The sequence below is a fragment of the Muscardinus avellanarius genome (assembly GCF_963383645.1).
Source record: "Muscardinus avellanarius genome assembly, chromosome: 7".
Classification (NCBI taxonomy): domain Eukaryota; kingdom Metazoa; phylum Chordata; class Mammalia; order Rodentia; family Gliridae; genus Muscardinus; species Muscardinus avellanarius.
The window spans coordinates 87,915,877-87,930,760 of record NC_137793.1 but is presented as its reverse complement, the minus strand read 5'-3'; the positions used below and the strand labels follow the sequence as shown (position 1 = coordinate 87,930,760).

The window sequence follows — 14,884 nt, the reverse complement described above, 5'->3', positions numbered from 1 at the left end:
CTCTAGCCATCATGGCTGCATTCTAGGCAGGAAGAAGATGAGGGACGCAAAAGAGGGAGTGCGCCTTTGAACTGAGAATTTTTTCAGAAGTACTATTTTATGCTTAAGTCTCATTAGCTCCCTCCAGCATTCTGGGAGGCTTGGGGAAATGTGGATGTTTAATAGGTACATTAACACCCATTATTATGCAGGGATTCTGATAGTAAAGGGCATGGGTATAATGGCAACTAGATATCTTAGGCACCTTTATATTATTTATAGTATCAAAAAGAGCTGCCCAATATATGAAGTACTACTTTATAGATAAGGAAACAGACTCAAAGCTTAGTCACCTTTCCACAGTCATACAGTGAGGACCTGAGCAGGATTTGAACCCAGATTTGTCAATTTCAAAGCTTTTATCCATTTTGTCACTATTTTGTTTCCACTAAGTTTATATTTTATTCTGGGCACTATTTTAGGTGTCCTAAATATCTCATTTTATTTTAATTACCACAAGAATTCTATATGTTAAAATATCGTCCTTGTCTTATAAAAAAGAGGTTAGAGAGTTAAGTTGGCCTAAATTTAGCCCCAAGTATTTCCAAAGCCTGTATTTATTCTACTGTATTGTACAGCCTCTAATCCCTGCTCTAGGGCTTTTTCTATCCTGTTCCCAACTATCTACTTATTAAGCTATATCATATCTCAAAATAATAGTAAAAATTAGATTGCTACTTCCCTTTTAAAAAGTATTCTGTTTTTATATTTGTGGATAATAGATTGTTATGATCAGATTATTTCTTTAAAGCTTATTCTAATAAGTGATTATTTGGAAGTGAACATATAACTGTTTATAAACATTTCTGATAATAATTGTGAAGAGGTGAAAAACAGATTTTTTTAACATCCGTGCTTTTCATTGCTTTTCCCATCTCTGTATCAATTTTGGATCTCTGTTACCCAGCAACAAGCTGTGACATCACAAATGATAGCTTTTTGGGTGGAGAGCCAATGGTAGCTCCTAACTCTTTGTTAAGAAACAAAGATCTTGTTTTCACACAACTGAGTTTAATTATACAGCTTGCTATTGAAGAGGCTGTAGCTAAGGTTACATATAGAATCCTATTCGGGTTTTGTTTCAGTTTCTCACTTATGCAGTTATGAATATAGACAGTCATTTTGTTAAATGAAGAGAGACTGCAGTTGCTGAACTAGGTGAAGGAGAACTAAACATACTGAGGTTGTAGAGTATTTTTCAAATGGATAATCAAAGACGACGGTCATCAAATCTAGGCTGAGGACTACCACAAAGACTCCCACTGCCAAGAATTAAGGGACGGGCGGAGACTAATATCGTAAGTGATTTTAGTGTCTTTTTCACATGTAGAGAGAGACCCTCTGTGTCTCTGTGCATGTGTGGAGGGAGGCCAGACGGTAATGAGTCATTTCAAGCACTCTTGCATATGTCACTATCTTGTCTTGTGCCATAGTTAATTTTGTTTGTTTGTTTTTTAATCTCAAGCCAAAAAAAATGGAAAAGCCTTGCCAAAATGTAAATCATCAGGCAGAGGATGTCAGACTAAATGTGTAATCATACTATTCCATGATTTAAGGGCTTAGAATTAACAAACCAACAAACAAAATACAAGCAAGAAGATTCTCTAGTTAGACCCATCTCTAACCCTCCTGTCTCTGTGCCCATGCTTTGTTGTGTAGCGTGCCTGACCATTCTCCTTCTGTTCGTGTCTTTTTTGATCTCAGGGCACCTTACAAATCCCAGGCTGACTCGACAACAGAGAAAACAGCAGACAGTGTCTCTTCCAGCACTCCACTCTGTGTGATCACCAATCGCCCTCCACCTAGTACTGCCAATGGGATCACAGCTGCCACTGTGCTGTCCTCTGCTGGAACAGACTCCTCTGTGGAAGCCAGGGAGAAGAGGAGGTATGTTAGGTTTTACTCGTGTGCTTGTGGGACGCTGCTCTGCGGGAAGAGTTAAAGGAGTGGCTGCAAAGTCTTATTTCTGATCTCAAATAGGTTTATGGAAATAGATTTTAATTTTACTGTTTGGGTTGTCTTCTGACTCTGAGAGGATTTTGATGAAGATCTTAATTATTTTTGATTATTTCAAACAAACATTAATTCTATTAGGGATATAGTCATGCATTTTTCCCCTTTTTCTCTTTGTCTTGTGGAAAAGATATTTCTAGGCATTGCTGCTACCTTTTGTGATGGGGAAGATAGAGAATAGAGAAGGAGCTTTTGTTTTGTTATGGGTACTCCATGATGACTTCTCTGGCATGGAAGGAAAGTAATGGTGTGATAAAAGACTCAAAGAAATAGAGCAAGAATGTGTAGTTTCATTTAAATGAGAAAAGGAAATGCATAGTATATGATGATGTGGAAGGAGGACAGATCGTAGCTGGCCATTCTGCAGTGTCTTTAGAGAGAGATTGTGAAGAGCAGCTGTCTGTTGGCACAGGACACATTTAAGGTAGATGCTAAGAAGAAGCTTCTAATTGTCAGGATTATGAGCCCTTCAGGACAAAGGAAAAACAGACCTTATTTTCCTATTTGAAGTATAGAGCATAGGATGCCATTGAAAGTTTCAGATCTACTTAAAAACCAAAAAATTATCCTTTTTAAGACAAAAAAAGAGGTGAGATCATATAAAAATTTAAGTTTCAATTTGATTTAATATTTTGAATATTAAAAGGCAGATGATTTTGTATTTGTAAAACTCAATAAATCATTATTGTCTATAAGATACAATAAGAATTAACTTTTTAGTTATTTATTTTAAAGACAGCTCTAAAGCACATTTTCAGAAGGAAAAAAAGAATGTCAAGTGAGTTGGAAAATAGTGTTTTCTGCTCCCTTTTTAAAAATGTCTTTACATAAAATAAAAATTTCTGGGGTAACAGGTTTCTGAGCCAACAGCTGTCATTTTTTTTTAATCTAACCAAGGAAATGTGAATAAGTCATGGAAATATGAATTAGTTAGTCTTAAATATTTAATATTGTAGAGCTGGGTGTGGTGGCGTACACTTGTAAACCCAGCATTTGGGAGGCTGCGACAGGAGGATCACGGTTTGCGGCCAACCTCAGCTACTTAGAGGGGCTCTTTGCAATTCAGTGAGACCTTGTTTCAAAATAAAGAATAAGAAAGTCAGGCATGGTGGCGCACGCTTGTAATCCCCGCGCTTGGGAGGCAGAGACAGGAGGATCGCGCAGGTTCGAAGCCAGCCATGCGCACTGGCTTAGGAGACCCTGTTTCCAAATAATAATAAAAAAATATATAAAATAGGTCTGGGAGTGTAGCCCGGAGGTTGAAGAGCTTCCAGGAACCCCAGTACCACCAAAAAAAAAAAAAAAAAAAAAGAATAAGAAATAGGAGCTGGGCATGGTGGCGCACACTTGTAATCCCCGTGCTTGGGAGGCTGAGACAAGAGGATTGCAGAGGTTTGAAGCCAGCCTCAGCTCTTTAGTGAGGCTCTTAGCAACTTAGTGAGACCGTTTCCAAATAAAATATAAAATAGGTCTGAGAGTATAGCTTGGAGGTAGAAAACCCCTGAGTTCTACCCCAAGTACCACTAAATAAGTAAATAAATCCTTCTGATGCTGGGCATGGTGGAGCACATCTGTAATCCCAGTACTTGAGAGTTCAAGGCTAGAGGACCACAGGTTCAAGGCCAGCCTCAGCAAGCAGTGAAACTCTTATCAACCTAGCAAGACCCTGTTTCAAAATAAAAATAAAATAGGCCCGGAGGTGTAACTCAGAGGTAGAATGCCCCTGGGTTTAATCCTTTCTGACCTTAGACAACTATAACAAGTTAAATTTAGGTCATGATTCCTTGCTGGGCATGGTGGCACTCAACTATAATTCCAGTATTTGGAAGCTGGGCGGGCGTGGTGGAGCACGCTGAGACAGGAGGATAGCACAGGTTCGAAGCCAGCCTCAGCTACTGAGTGAGGCTCTCAGCAACTTAGTGAGACCCTGTTTCCAAATAAAGTATAAAATAGGTCTGGGAGTGTAGCCCGGAGATAGAAAGCCCTTGGGTTCCAGCCCCAGTACCACACACACAAAAACCATCATCGTCATCGTCGTCGTCGTCGTCGTCATCATCATCATCATCATCATCCCAGTATTTGGGAGGCTAGGACAGGAGGATCACAAATTTGAGGACAGCCTCAGCAATTTAGCAAACACTGTTTCAAAAAAGGGAGGATGGAGGGTACTTAGGGGAGTAGCTAGGAGGTTGAACGCCTCTGGGTTCAATCCTCAGTACCAAAAAAAGTGACAATTCAATGATTTTTAGTATATTTGTAGATATATGCAGCCATCACCACAGTCCATTTTGAATTTTTTTTATCACCTAAACAGGAAATCCTATAATTTTAGCTATTGCCTCCCATCTCCTTATTCTTCCTAGACCAAAACAACTCCTCATCTGCTTTGTCTTTGTAGATTTGCCTATTTTGAACAATTTCAAATAAATGGAATTGAAATGTGGTCTTTTGTAACTGGCCTCTTTCACTTAGTGTAATGTTTTCAAGGTTCATTCATGTTGAGACATGTATCAGGATTTTGTTCCTTTTATGACCAAATACTACTCAATTATGTGGATATAACAGAGTCGATGGACATATGTATTGTTTGTGTCCACCTTCTGGCTATTAGGAATAATGCTACTGTAAACATTTGTGTGCAAGTTCTTATGGGCACACATCTTCATTTTTTGTGGCATAAACCTGCAAGAGGAATGTCTGGGTCATATGCCATTACAAGATTTTAAGCAACAAATAATATGGACTTTTAAAAATATCTTACTCTTAAATTCTATCTTTAGTATACCATGGGGGTTGAATGGAGGAAGAATAGATAGAATGGATATGAGATGACCAGTAAGAAATGTTGCAGAAGAAATGCATATGAAGAGAACAGTGGCTTAGTCTGAAATAATGGTAGAGGAGGTGGAGAAAAGTAAATAATACTCAAAATAGCTTTAAGATGTCGGTTCTGGCAACATAGTAGATAGAACTTACAAGGACTCCTTTCTTATTATAAGCATAGGCAAAATAGTTGAGTTCAGAAGAATAAAAGGAACTTTAACAAAAATGAAGCAAAATTCAAAACTCAGAGTGGTTTGAGTGGTTCAAAATTGTTGCCATACCTGTATGTAGATGCATGGGTCTGGAAGTTCAGTTTTGATTTTGTTTGTTTGTTGTTGTTGTTGTTGTTTTGGTACTGGGGATGGAACCCAGGGCATTCTACATCTGAGTTACACCCCCTGCCCTATTTTTTATTCTTTATTCTGAAACAAGGGCTTACTAAGCTGCAAAGGGCTCACTAAGTAGCTGAGGCTGTCTGCAAACCATGATCCTCCTGTCTCAGCCTCCCAAATGCTGGGATTACAAGTGTGTGCACCACGCCCGGCTGGAAGTTCAGATTTAAATACCAAATGCAGGAGTAAGAAACATGTCTCTGACCTGATAGGCTAGAGGCTATAAGCAAGAATCTCTGTTGGCCTGGAATTCTCAAAGGGCTCTCCAGCTCATCAGTAAAGGGCTCGTCCCTGGCTCAAAGAAGGGTGCTTATACAAGGAACTACATAGGGGCAAAAAAAATCATCTGTGAAAATTTTTCACTATCCGTCTAGTTTAGAAATCCTAACCCAAGTGTGTAACATAGAAACCAGATCTGTACTCTTGAACCCCTAGGGCCCTGCACAAGCAAATTCAAAACTACCTTGAAAACCTCAACAACCAAGGGTACAAGAGATTTCTATAAAATAGTTCCTATTGTGGACAAACTCACATAGAATGTTATAACACTGAAGGAAGTGAACTACCATGAAGGAGACTCAATGGATTTGTGTTCTAATAGAAGATAGACTCATAGATACAGATCAACATGCGATAAAAATTTTAAATGCAGAACAGAAACTTTAAACTGTCATTTGAATAGGTAATAATAATACATTACCAGCTATACTAAAGATAAAAACCATCTATGGGGACTGTTAGGTAAATCAATTAGGAGTGATATTTGTTTATTTATTTATTGTGAGTCTGTGGGTGAAACCCAGGGGCATTCGACCTCCGAGCTACACCCCCAGTCCTGTTTTTTTAATTCTTTATTTTGAAACAGGGTCTCACTAAGTTACGGAGGGCCTCACTAAGTAGCCGAGGCTGCCCGCGAATCACAATCCTCCGGTCTCAGCCTCCCAAATGCTGGGATTACAAGCGTGCACCACCACACCCAGCAGGAGTGATTTTTAAAATTTTAAGATTTTACATTTTAGTATTATATTTAAATAGAGTCTTAACAGTTATTTATTGAGAGACTGCCATGTGCCAGCCACAAAGGTGTTATGGTTACAAGGTTAAAGAAAACCTCTCTCCTGTCCTTGAGGATCTTAAATTGATCTATTGTGGGAAGACAAATAAGCAAGTCAAATATTCCAGTACAATTAATTGTTAAGTGCTATGGTAAAAGAGATGTATAGATTGCTGCAGGAGGGCTGAGGAAGGAAAACCTGAATTAGACTAAGTAGGTGACTGGGAAGGCCTACCAGAGGAGGTGACTGGATTGAATTTTAAAGGCAACTAAGGAATTAACCATAACTTGTAATAGGAGGATAATGTTTTAGATGGAACAGGAGAAATTTAAGAAACAAGATCACTATGCCTGAAATTGGGGAGAGTAAGGCCATTGTGGCACTTCTAAAAGTGTATTTTATGAAGTACATTTAGGTGGGGGGGCATTCTGTGGCTTATTAACTGTGATCACACAAAGGGCTTCTCAGGGTCATTCCTATCTGGGAGGTGAGGGTAGAATGGGGCTTGAGGATCCTTAGAATTTGCAGCAGGTTCTGAATTTCTGTACCTATAGATTAGGGTTTTATCTCCACAGAAACCCAAAGACAGGTTATACTTCTGAGATTGTGGGGCTAGAGGCAGGAACTAAATCATGAACATTTTTGGTTGTGCTATGCTAAAGAACTTGATCTTTTATTCTCAAAGCTATGGAATACCACTAAAATTTTTTCAGCAAGGGAATGACTTGATCCAATAAAATATATTATTTAAGCTTCTACAGAATTAAAACCACTTAGTGTCTCTTACTAGACATGCATAAACTGAAAGAAAAAAATCAGATGTTTTGAAAACAGCTAAATTTTCCTTCAGAAAGAACATGCTGGGTGCTAATTCTTCTCTTTTGAAGCTGCAGCTTTCTCTGTAATCAGCTCATTGTGGAAGTATTTTGATTCCTGCTGGGAAACCCTGATGGAGGCCTGAAGCCTCTGTTCACAGGTTCAATTTGAAACAATTAGTGAGCTTTGGGATAAATAGGGCTTTGAAACTGGCCACAGCAAGACCTAACTAGTAGAAAGTCATCTCTCAGAAATAATCTCAATTTGCCCTTGTACAGTGCTTGGACTGGGGAGTGGACCATTAAATTTCACAGCTGGCTCTCCTTTTCAGAGAAGGTTTTGTTCCAAGAGGGATACATGAATGTGTACATACCAGTTGGCCAATAATCAGTCTCAGCTTTATACCCTCTGATAACAGATCTTGCTTTGTTCACTACAGGTATATTGCTAAATTAACAAAGCTAGATATAAAAGGACACATTATAGTATCAAATAGTGGTAAGCAAGCAAAATTCAACTTCAGTCACCTTTTAAATGTCTAGCTACCTTTCAAAATTCAGTTTCAACCAGTACTGCTAAAAATGTTACCATTATATGGGGGCTGGGGGTGTGACTCAGTGGAGGACCGCCTGACTAGCACATGTAAGGCCTTGAGTTCAATCCCTAGCACTGCCGCCAACAATAAAACATGGAGACAATTGTTATGGGGCAGAAGGACTAGGAAAAATAATTAATCTAGGGACTGTAGTCACTCTTAAGGATAGATGTCTGTAGAGATGGGCATGACCATTGCAGAGCAAAAGTAACAGCCAAAGACTCAAGGTTTTTAGGATGAAAGATAATTTATGGTTTTGCATACATAGCTCATACCAAATTTCAGAAACAGTTTATTTTCAAGGACATGATCTTAGATTTTCAAAGTTCCTTTTTTCCCCCTGAAAAGATTAAGTGTGCTCCAATGTATTCCTTTTACATGATGGAAAGGAATAGTAGATATACTCCTTACTTCATACGTGGAAATGCAGAGGCTCTACGAGGCATTCACTTAATATCAGACCTCAAGTCAGAGGCAGTGGAGACCATCCCCCGAGCCTTTTCTCTTCTTCTTTGAACTCACTACTTCTTTTGAATTTGAGTAGTTTTTGATTCAGAGGCCAGTCTGTCTTAATCTGCATTCCAGAATGCAGCAGTCTCTCTATTTTCATGGCTCTCCAAACACCACCATCCAGTCTTGGGATTGTCCTGTGGACCGTAGAATCCAACAGGGTCATCTGATTATAAAGAGGCTGATTTGACTGGCAGACTGCAGGATAGAAATGGCAAGTGGCAAGCAGTTGGCAGATAACTCTGCAGGGATACCAGGGCCAGGCAGCAGCTGTCACAATAGTGTAGTGGTCGGGTTCATTTTTCCACAGCTCCAAGTTTTCCTTAGCAACAAAATGTAAACAATTCCCCTGGCTAATATTAGAGTCTGATAGTGTCTGCCTTTGCTTCTCTTGTTCTGTTTCTTCTCTAGCATTTCCCCTCTTCCCCCACACAACCCTGAATTTTATATCAGCTTTATAGTTTCCTTTCTTTTCTTTATAGACATGGCTATAGTACTTTTTTACCACAAGAAGCTAAAATTGCTTCTCTCTCCCAAATAGCTCACATTATACACAGTTCTGCTTTCCTTGTCAGGATATGGTCAATACTGGCTGAGTCATATGCACCACATATATCGACCTTCTTGAGTCCCTTTGGATCTTTGTAACCCAGATATTATTCCTGCTAATGTGAAGCTGTCAGCAGATTGATGTGGCTTCAGCTTTGGAATGTTAGAAATTTAAACCAAGTAATTAAACCCCAAGTCATGGTTTTCATCATCTTTCTTTCTCAAAGCTATAGGTAGTTAGCAACTAAAATAAGTTCTATAGAAAAGAGATACCACAAACTTCTCTGATCTCTTTATTTTCTTTATCCAAAAGTCTTCAGCAGCCAGGCATGGTAGCACATGCTTATAATCCCAAAACTTGGGAGGCCAAGACAGGAAGATCATAGGTTCATGGACAGCCTCAGCAAGTAGGGAGACTCTTATCAACCTCTTTGGAATTAATAAAATAAAATAGGGGTAGGGTGTAGCTCAGAGGTACCTGGATTCAATCTCCAGTAAAACACACACACACACACACACACACACACACACACACACACACACACACACTGTAGCCGTGTTGATTTTTACCAATCACTAATGATTTCTTTCTTCCTGAGTATTGAATTGGAAGAGAGTGAAATGTATGTGGCAGTAGATATATTTTCTACTATGAGCAAAATATTATCAAACAGATTCCCTTGTTATAGAGAAATCTTTCGTGAAAGGAAGAGTCAGTCAATGAGGCAGATTTCTTTGTATTACTTTGAGCAATTGCCACAGCCACCTCAGTCTTCAGCACAGACCACCCTGATCATCAGTGGCCATAACATCAGGGCAAGACCCTCCACCAGCAGAAAGATTGCAGCTTGCTGAAGGCTCAGATGATTAGCAAGTTGCCCTTCTGGAAGTCTCTGGGTTGTTTATAAAATTGGAGTTCTGCTGTGGAACTCCAAACAGGTCTAGAATACAAAGAATAAAAGTGATCCTCTGCTTGGGCCCCAGTCCTTAGGTAGCAGGATAATAAGAGCCAGTGGTACTTCTTTTTATTAAAAACACCATTTCTGCCGGGCGTGGTGGTGCACGCTTGTAATCCCTGCGCTTGGGAGGCAGAGACAGGAGGATCACGCTGGTTCAAAGCCAGCTGCGCTGGCTTAAGAGACCCTGTTTCCAAATAAAAATTATAAAAAAAAAAATAGGTCTGGGAGTGTAGCCCGGAGGTAGAAGGGCTTCCAGGAACCCCAGTACCACCAAAAAACCCAAAAAAACAAAAACACCATTTCCTCCACAAATTACTTTTACTGTTTAAGTTAGGAAGTCATTTTCTGTTGTTTTGCAATCAGTTATATTCCAAATTATGCAGTATTGAATGTTGGTGATACTAGGGTGAACCTTTTCCCCCACATTTTAGCATCGCTAAGATCAGATTTTGTCCTATTGTTATTCTTGCACATGTATGAATTTGATCATAGGTATTCAAATTATTTCCTCTGAGTTATGCACATTGCTGACCTAAATGTATATAAATAAATGCACCTAGCAGATGTCTTTTAATAACTATTAAATTAAACTATTAATTAACTATTAAGTGATTAAAAGGTTTTAAGAAGCCAGGAATGGTGGCTCCCAGTACTTGGGAGGCTGAGACAGGAGAATCACAGGTTCAAAGCCAGCCTCAAGCAACTTAGTGAGGCCCTGTTCAGAATTAAAAATACATTAATAAAGCCTGGCGTGGTGGCGCACACTTGTAATCCCCGCGCTTGGGAGGCTGAGACAGGAGGATCGCGCAGGTTCGAAGCCAGCCTAGGCTACTTAGGCTCTCAGCAACTTAGTGAGACCCTGTTTCCAAATAAAATATAAAAAATAGCTCTGGGAGTATAGCCTGGAGGTAGAAAGCCTCTGGGTTCCACCCCCAGTACCACCAAAAATAAAAAATAAAAAAATAAAAATAAAAATACATTAATAAGCCGGGCATGGTGGCGCACGCTTGTCATCCCAGTACTTGAGAGGCTGAGACAGGAGGATCATGGTTCAAGGACAGCCTCAGCTACTTAGTGAGGCCCTTTGGAACTCAGTGAGATCCTGTTTCAAAATAAATAATAAAAAATAGGGCTGGGGGTGTAGCTTGGAGGTAAAATGCCCCTGGGTTCAATCCCACATCTGTCTGTCTGCCTGCCTCTGTCTCTGTCTCTGTATGTCTGCTGTCTGCCTGCCTGCCCCCCCCCTCTCTCTCTCTCTCACACACACACACACACACACACACACACACACACACACACACAATAAGTAAGCACATGTGGGTTTAATCCCTGGCAAAAATAAAACATAAAAAAAAACCTCAGTGGTAGTTTTATTGACCCTGCTTTTTTCTTTCTTTGGGGGAGTAAAGAAAGCAATCCTGTATCCTGTAGTTAATGGTGTTTTAAATGTGGTACAATGTGGTACTATGTGTCCAATAAGAATGATGCCACTCAGCTGTATGTAAAAATGTATCCCATGTGGTGGCATACACCTGTAATCCCAGTATTTGGGAGACTGAAACAAAAGGATCACAGGTTTGAGGACATCCTCAGCATTATAGCGAAACCCTGTTTTAAAATTAGAAATAATAAAGGGCTGGGGTATAGTCTGGAGGTAGAATGTTCCTGTGTTCAATCTCCAATACCACCAACAAAAAAAAGAGTAGAAATTAATATATATGGAGTTTCTTTTGAGGATGATGGAAATGTTTTAAAATTATAATAATAGCTGCATATTGAATCTCAATAAAGCTGTTTAAAAATAACATTAGAGCCAGTTGTGGTGGTATACATCTGAGAGACTGAAACAGGAAGATTACAAGTTTGAGGCCAGACTCAGCAATTTAGTGAGACCATGTTTCAAAAAAAAAAAAAAAAATTAAGCCGGGCATGGTGGTGCATGCCTGTAATCCCCGCACTTGGGAGGCTAAGACAGGAGGATTGCGCAGGTTCGAAGCCAGCCTCAGCTGGCTTAAGAGACCCTGTTTCCAAATAAAATATAAAAAGGTCTGGGTTCCATTCCCAGTACCACCAAAAAAAAAAAAAAAAAAAAAACCTAAAAGGGGCTGGGAAAAATCTGGGTGTGGTGGTGCACACCTGTAATCTCAGTACTTGGGAGGCAGAGATAGAAGGATCATGGTTCACAGACAGCCTCAGCTACTTAGTGAGGCCTTCTGCAACTTAGACCCTGTTTCAAAATATAGAATAAAAAATAGGTCTGGGGGTGTAACTCAGTGGTAGAATACCCTTGAGTTTCATCCCCAGTACTACAAAAATAAAATAAAATAAAATAAAATAAAAGTGGCTGAGGATGTAGCTCAGAGGTATAATGCCCCTGGGTTCTATCCTCAGTACCAAAAAAAGAAAAATTCTTGTTCTGGAAAGGATGGCTTGTATAGGTGTTTGCTAAGAGTTAATACAGTAGATTCAGGGACTTGAATTTCTTTTTTTTTTTTTTTTTTTTCCCACCATCATTTTGACTTTTTTTTTTTTTTTTTTTTTTTGGTGGTGGTACTGGGGTTCCTAGAAGTCCTTCTACCTCCGGGCTACACGCCCAGACCTATTTTATATATTTTTAAAAATTTGGAAACAGGGTCTCTTAAGCCAGCGAGACTGGCTCCGAACCTGCGTGATCCTCCTATCTCTGCCTCCCAAGCGTGGGGATTACAAGCCTGCACCACCACGCCCAGCTTGACCTTTTTTTAAAAAAAAATTTTTTTATTGGTGCATTGTCGTCATACATCTTTTTTTTTTTTTTTTTTTTTTTTTTTTTTTTGGTCCAGTACTGGGAATGGAACTTAGGGGCATTCTATCTCCGAGCTACAGCCCCAGCCCTATTTTTTTAGTCTTTCTTTTTATTTTTGAAACAGGGTCTCACTGAGTTGCAAAGGGCCTCGCTAAGTAGCTGAGGCTGCCCTCGAACTGCCTGTGATCCTCTGGTCTCCACCTCCCAAATGCTGGGATTACAAGTGTGTGCCACCACCCCCAGCTGTCGTAATGCATCTTAATGGAGAACAAGATAGTAGAGGCATACATACCAATTGAGGGACTTGAATTTTTAAAAAAATTAAAAATCTAATCTTTTGCCATTTCTAGTGCTAAACATTGTTATTACAACATAACTTCTCTTTATTTCCCAGAGACCAGGGCATTTGTAATGCAGTCCCTCAGCACACTGCATGACAATTCAGGAGTGGGGACCTGAAAAACAAAAGCCCCCTCCCCCTGAGGAGTGCATGTAGAAGGAAGGATATGCTCCCACTCCAGAGAGCTAGCCCCCTGGTGGTTCTGTTCCCATTCCTCAGCCACTTCAGCATGAAGGAGCAGTCACCTAACACCTGCTACTTAAAGCCCTTATCAGCCATGTTTCTGTGGTTAATCTCCTTCTGGTAAAGTGGTTCTTTTTTCAGAGCTGTATTAGTAACATGTAGGAGGGCTCAACATTTTTGTGCCCTCACCTCCACCCTCTGCCCCTGCTGCTACCTCCCGTCTACCAGTTCATTTTCCCATGTTAGAAAAAGGTGGTTGCTTGTAACAGTCTCATACAACGGGTTCTGGTGATTACTGGGGAAAGACAACTAGAGGAGTGGCCACCTGTTTGTTGAAAATTGGGCTTCCGGGAAAGCAGCTGCACGGGTGTGTCTGGTAGTTTGACCTCACCTGGCATGATCTGATTCGCAGTTGAGTTCCTTACCATTCCTGGTTTTATGGAAATCAGAGGCACAGGAAGTGGACGCGTGTGTTCCAGGTGTGGAGACAAGCCTCTGCCGTAGTTTACTAGCACTTGCATGGGTGAGGCTGACTCCGCTGCACTGAGATGAGGTGTCTGCAAGGGCTGGGTGCAGAATGGCAGAAACAGCAGGTAAAGTTTTTGCCTGACAACGTTGATAGAGATGCCTGTTTCTCTTCTTTGTTCCCCTCTCTCCTTTTCCTGGTGGTGGTTTGGGAGGTTGGCCTGGTTGCATACAGTGTTTTGGTGGTGATTGGGGGAGGGAGAGAGGGCAGGGGGTAAGAAGGCACAGTGTTTAGAATAGCTACTTGGAACTTCTTTTGTATTTCTTGATACACCCAATGAATTTCTACATGTGCACTGAGAAAAGGATCAGACCCCAGAGGTTAGGGTAGAGACAGAGGACAATTAAGAATTTCTAGAAGTAGGAAAATTCTTCTCTTCTTAAGAGGAAATTTGTATTGGTATTATTATTCTTAAGTTGGGTGGTAATATTACACAAATATTGGTTGTATTCTTTTTCTTTTTTGTTTTAAATATTACATACTATATATTTTAAATAAAATAAAAAAATTGTCAGGTATTTAAGGTAAGTGAAGCCTGTTTATATAGGGCATTTTGCAAATTAAATTGGCCTTTGAATAGGAAATTATACAGTGAAGAGACTAGTTTGATGAGGTTTGTGTAAAAACTGTTTACTTAGTGCAAACTGTATAATCCGATTGAATCCTAATGAAAGTAAATGTTTTCTCTATGTGTAAAATAAGAAGTTTCACTGGATTTGGTGGTAGACACCTGTAATCTGAGGACTTGGGAGCCTAAGACAGGAGACTCACAGGTTTGAGGACAGCCTCAGCAAAGTAGACCCAGCAACTTAGCAAGATTCTATTTCAAAACAGAAACATAAAAAGGCCTAGGAGTGTAGCTTGGATGTAGAATCAGGGTTCAATCCCCAGTACCACAAAAAAAAAAAAAAAGAAAGAAAGAAAGAAAGATGAGAAGTTTCCTAATTGATCTAGTATGCTCAGAGAACCAATTTCTGGGCAAAATTCAAAATCATGCTGAGCCAGGCAGTCTAGAAAAGCCTGCTGATGACTAGTAGTCATTTTAGTACTATAGAGAGATTACTCATCAAACATTTGTTTTGTTTTATTTATTTGTTGAGGCAGGATCTCATTGTGTGGCCCCACACACTGTCCTTTGAAGTTGACATATCTTACTTTTCCCTTTGGTATTGGTCTTGAAAAAGTCCTTGAATTTCCCTTTATTAGGAGGCTGGCCTTGAACTTGTGATCCCTCTGTCTCAGTCTCCAGAGTAGCTGGGCTTAATTACATGTGGGAGCCACTACCCAGCCTTTACCAGA

At 39.9% G+C, this 14,884-nt stretch overlaps 1 protein-coding gene across 8 annotated transcripts in view; it reads left to right on the top strand.

Annotated features, from left to right (window-relative positions):
- The window catches only part of PPP1R12B (protein phosphatase 1 regulatory subunit 12B), a gene marked incomplete at both ends in the record, with an annotated part of 232,936 nt that overhangs the window by 96,877 nt on the left and 121,175 nt on the right, over positions 1–14,884 (top strand). For all 8 annotated transcript variants that reach the window (XM_080698454.1, XM_080698453.1, XM_080698449.1 and 5 more), the window contains one exon: positions 1,744–1,926. In XM_080698454.1, coding sequence (XP_080554580.1) covers positions 1,744–1,926 — 183 coding nt within the window. The remainder of the gene's footprint in view (positions 1–1,743; positions 1,927–14,884) is intronic.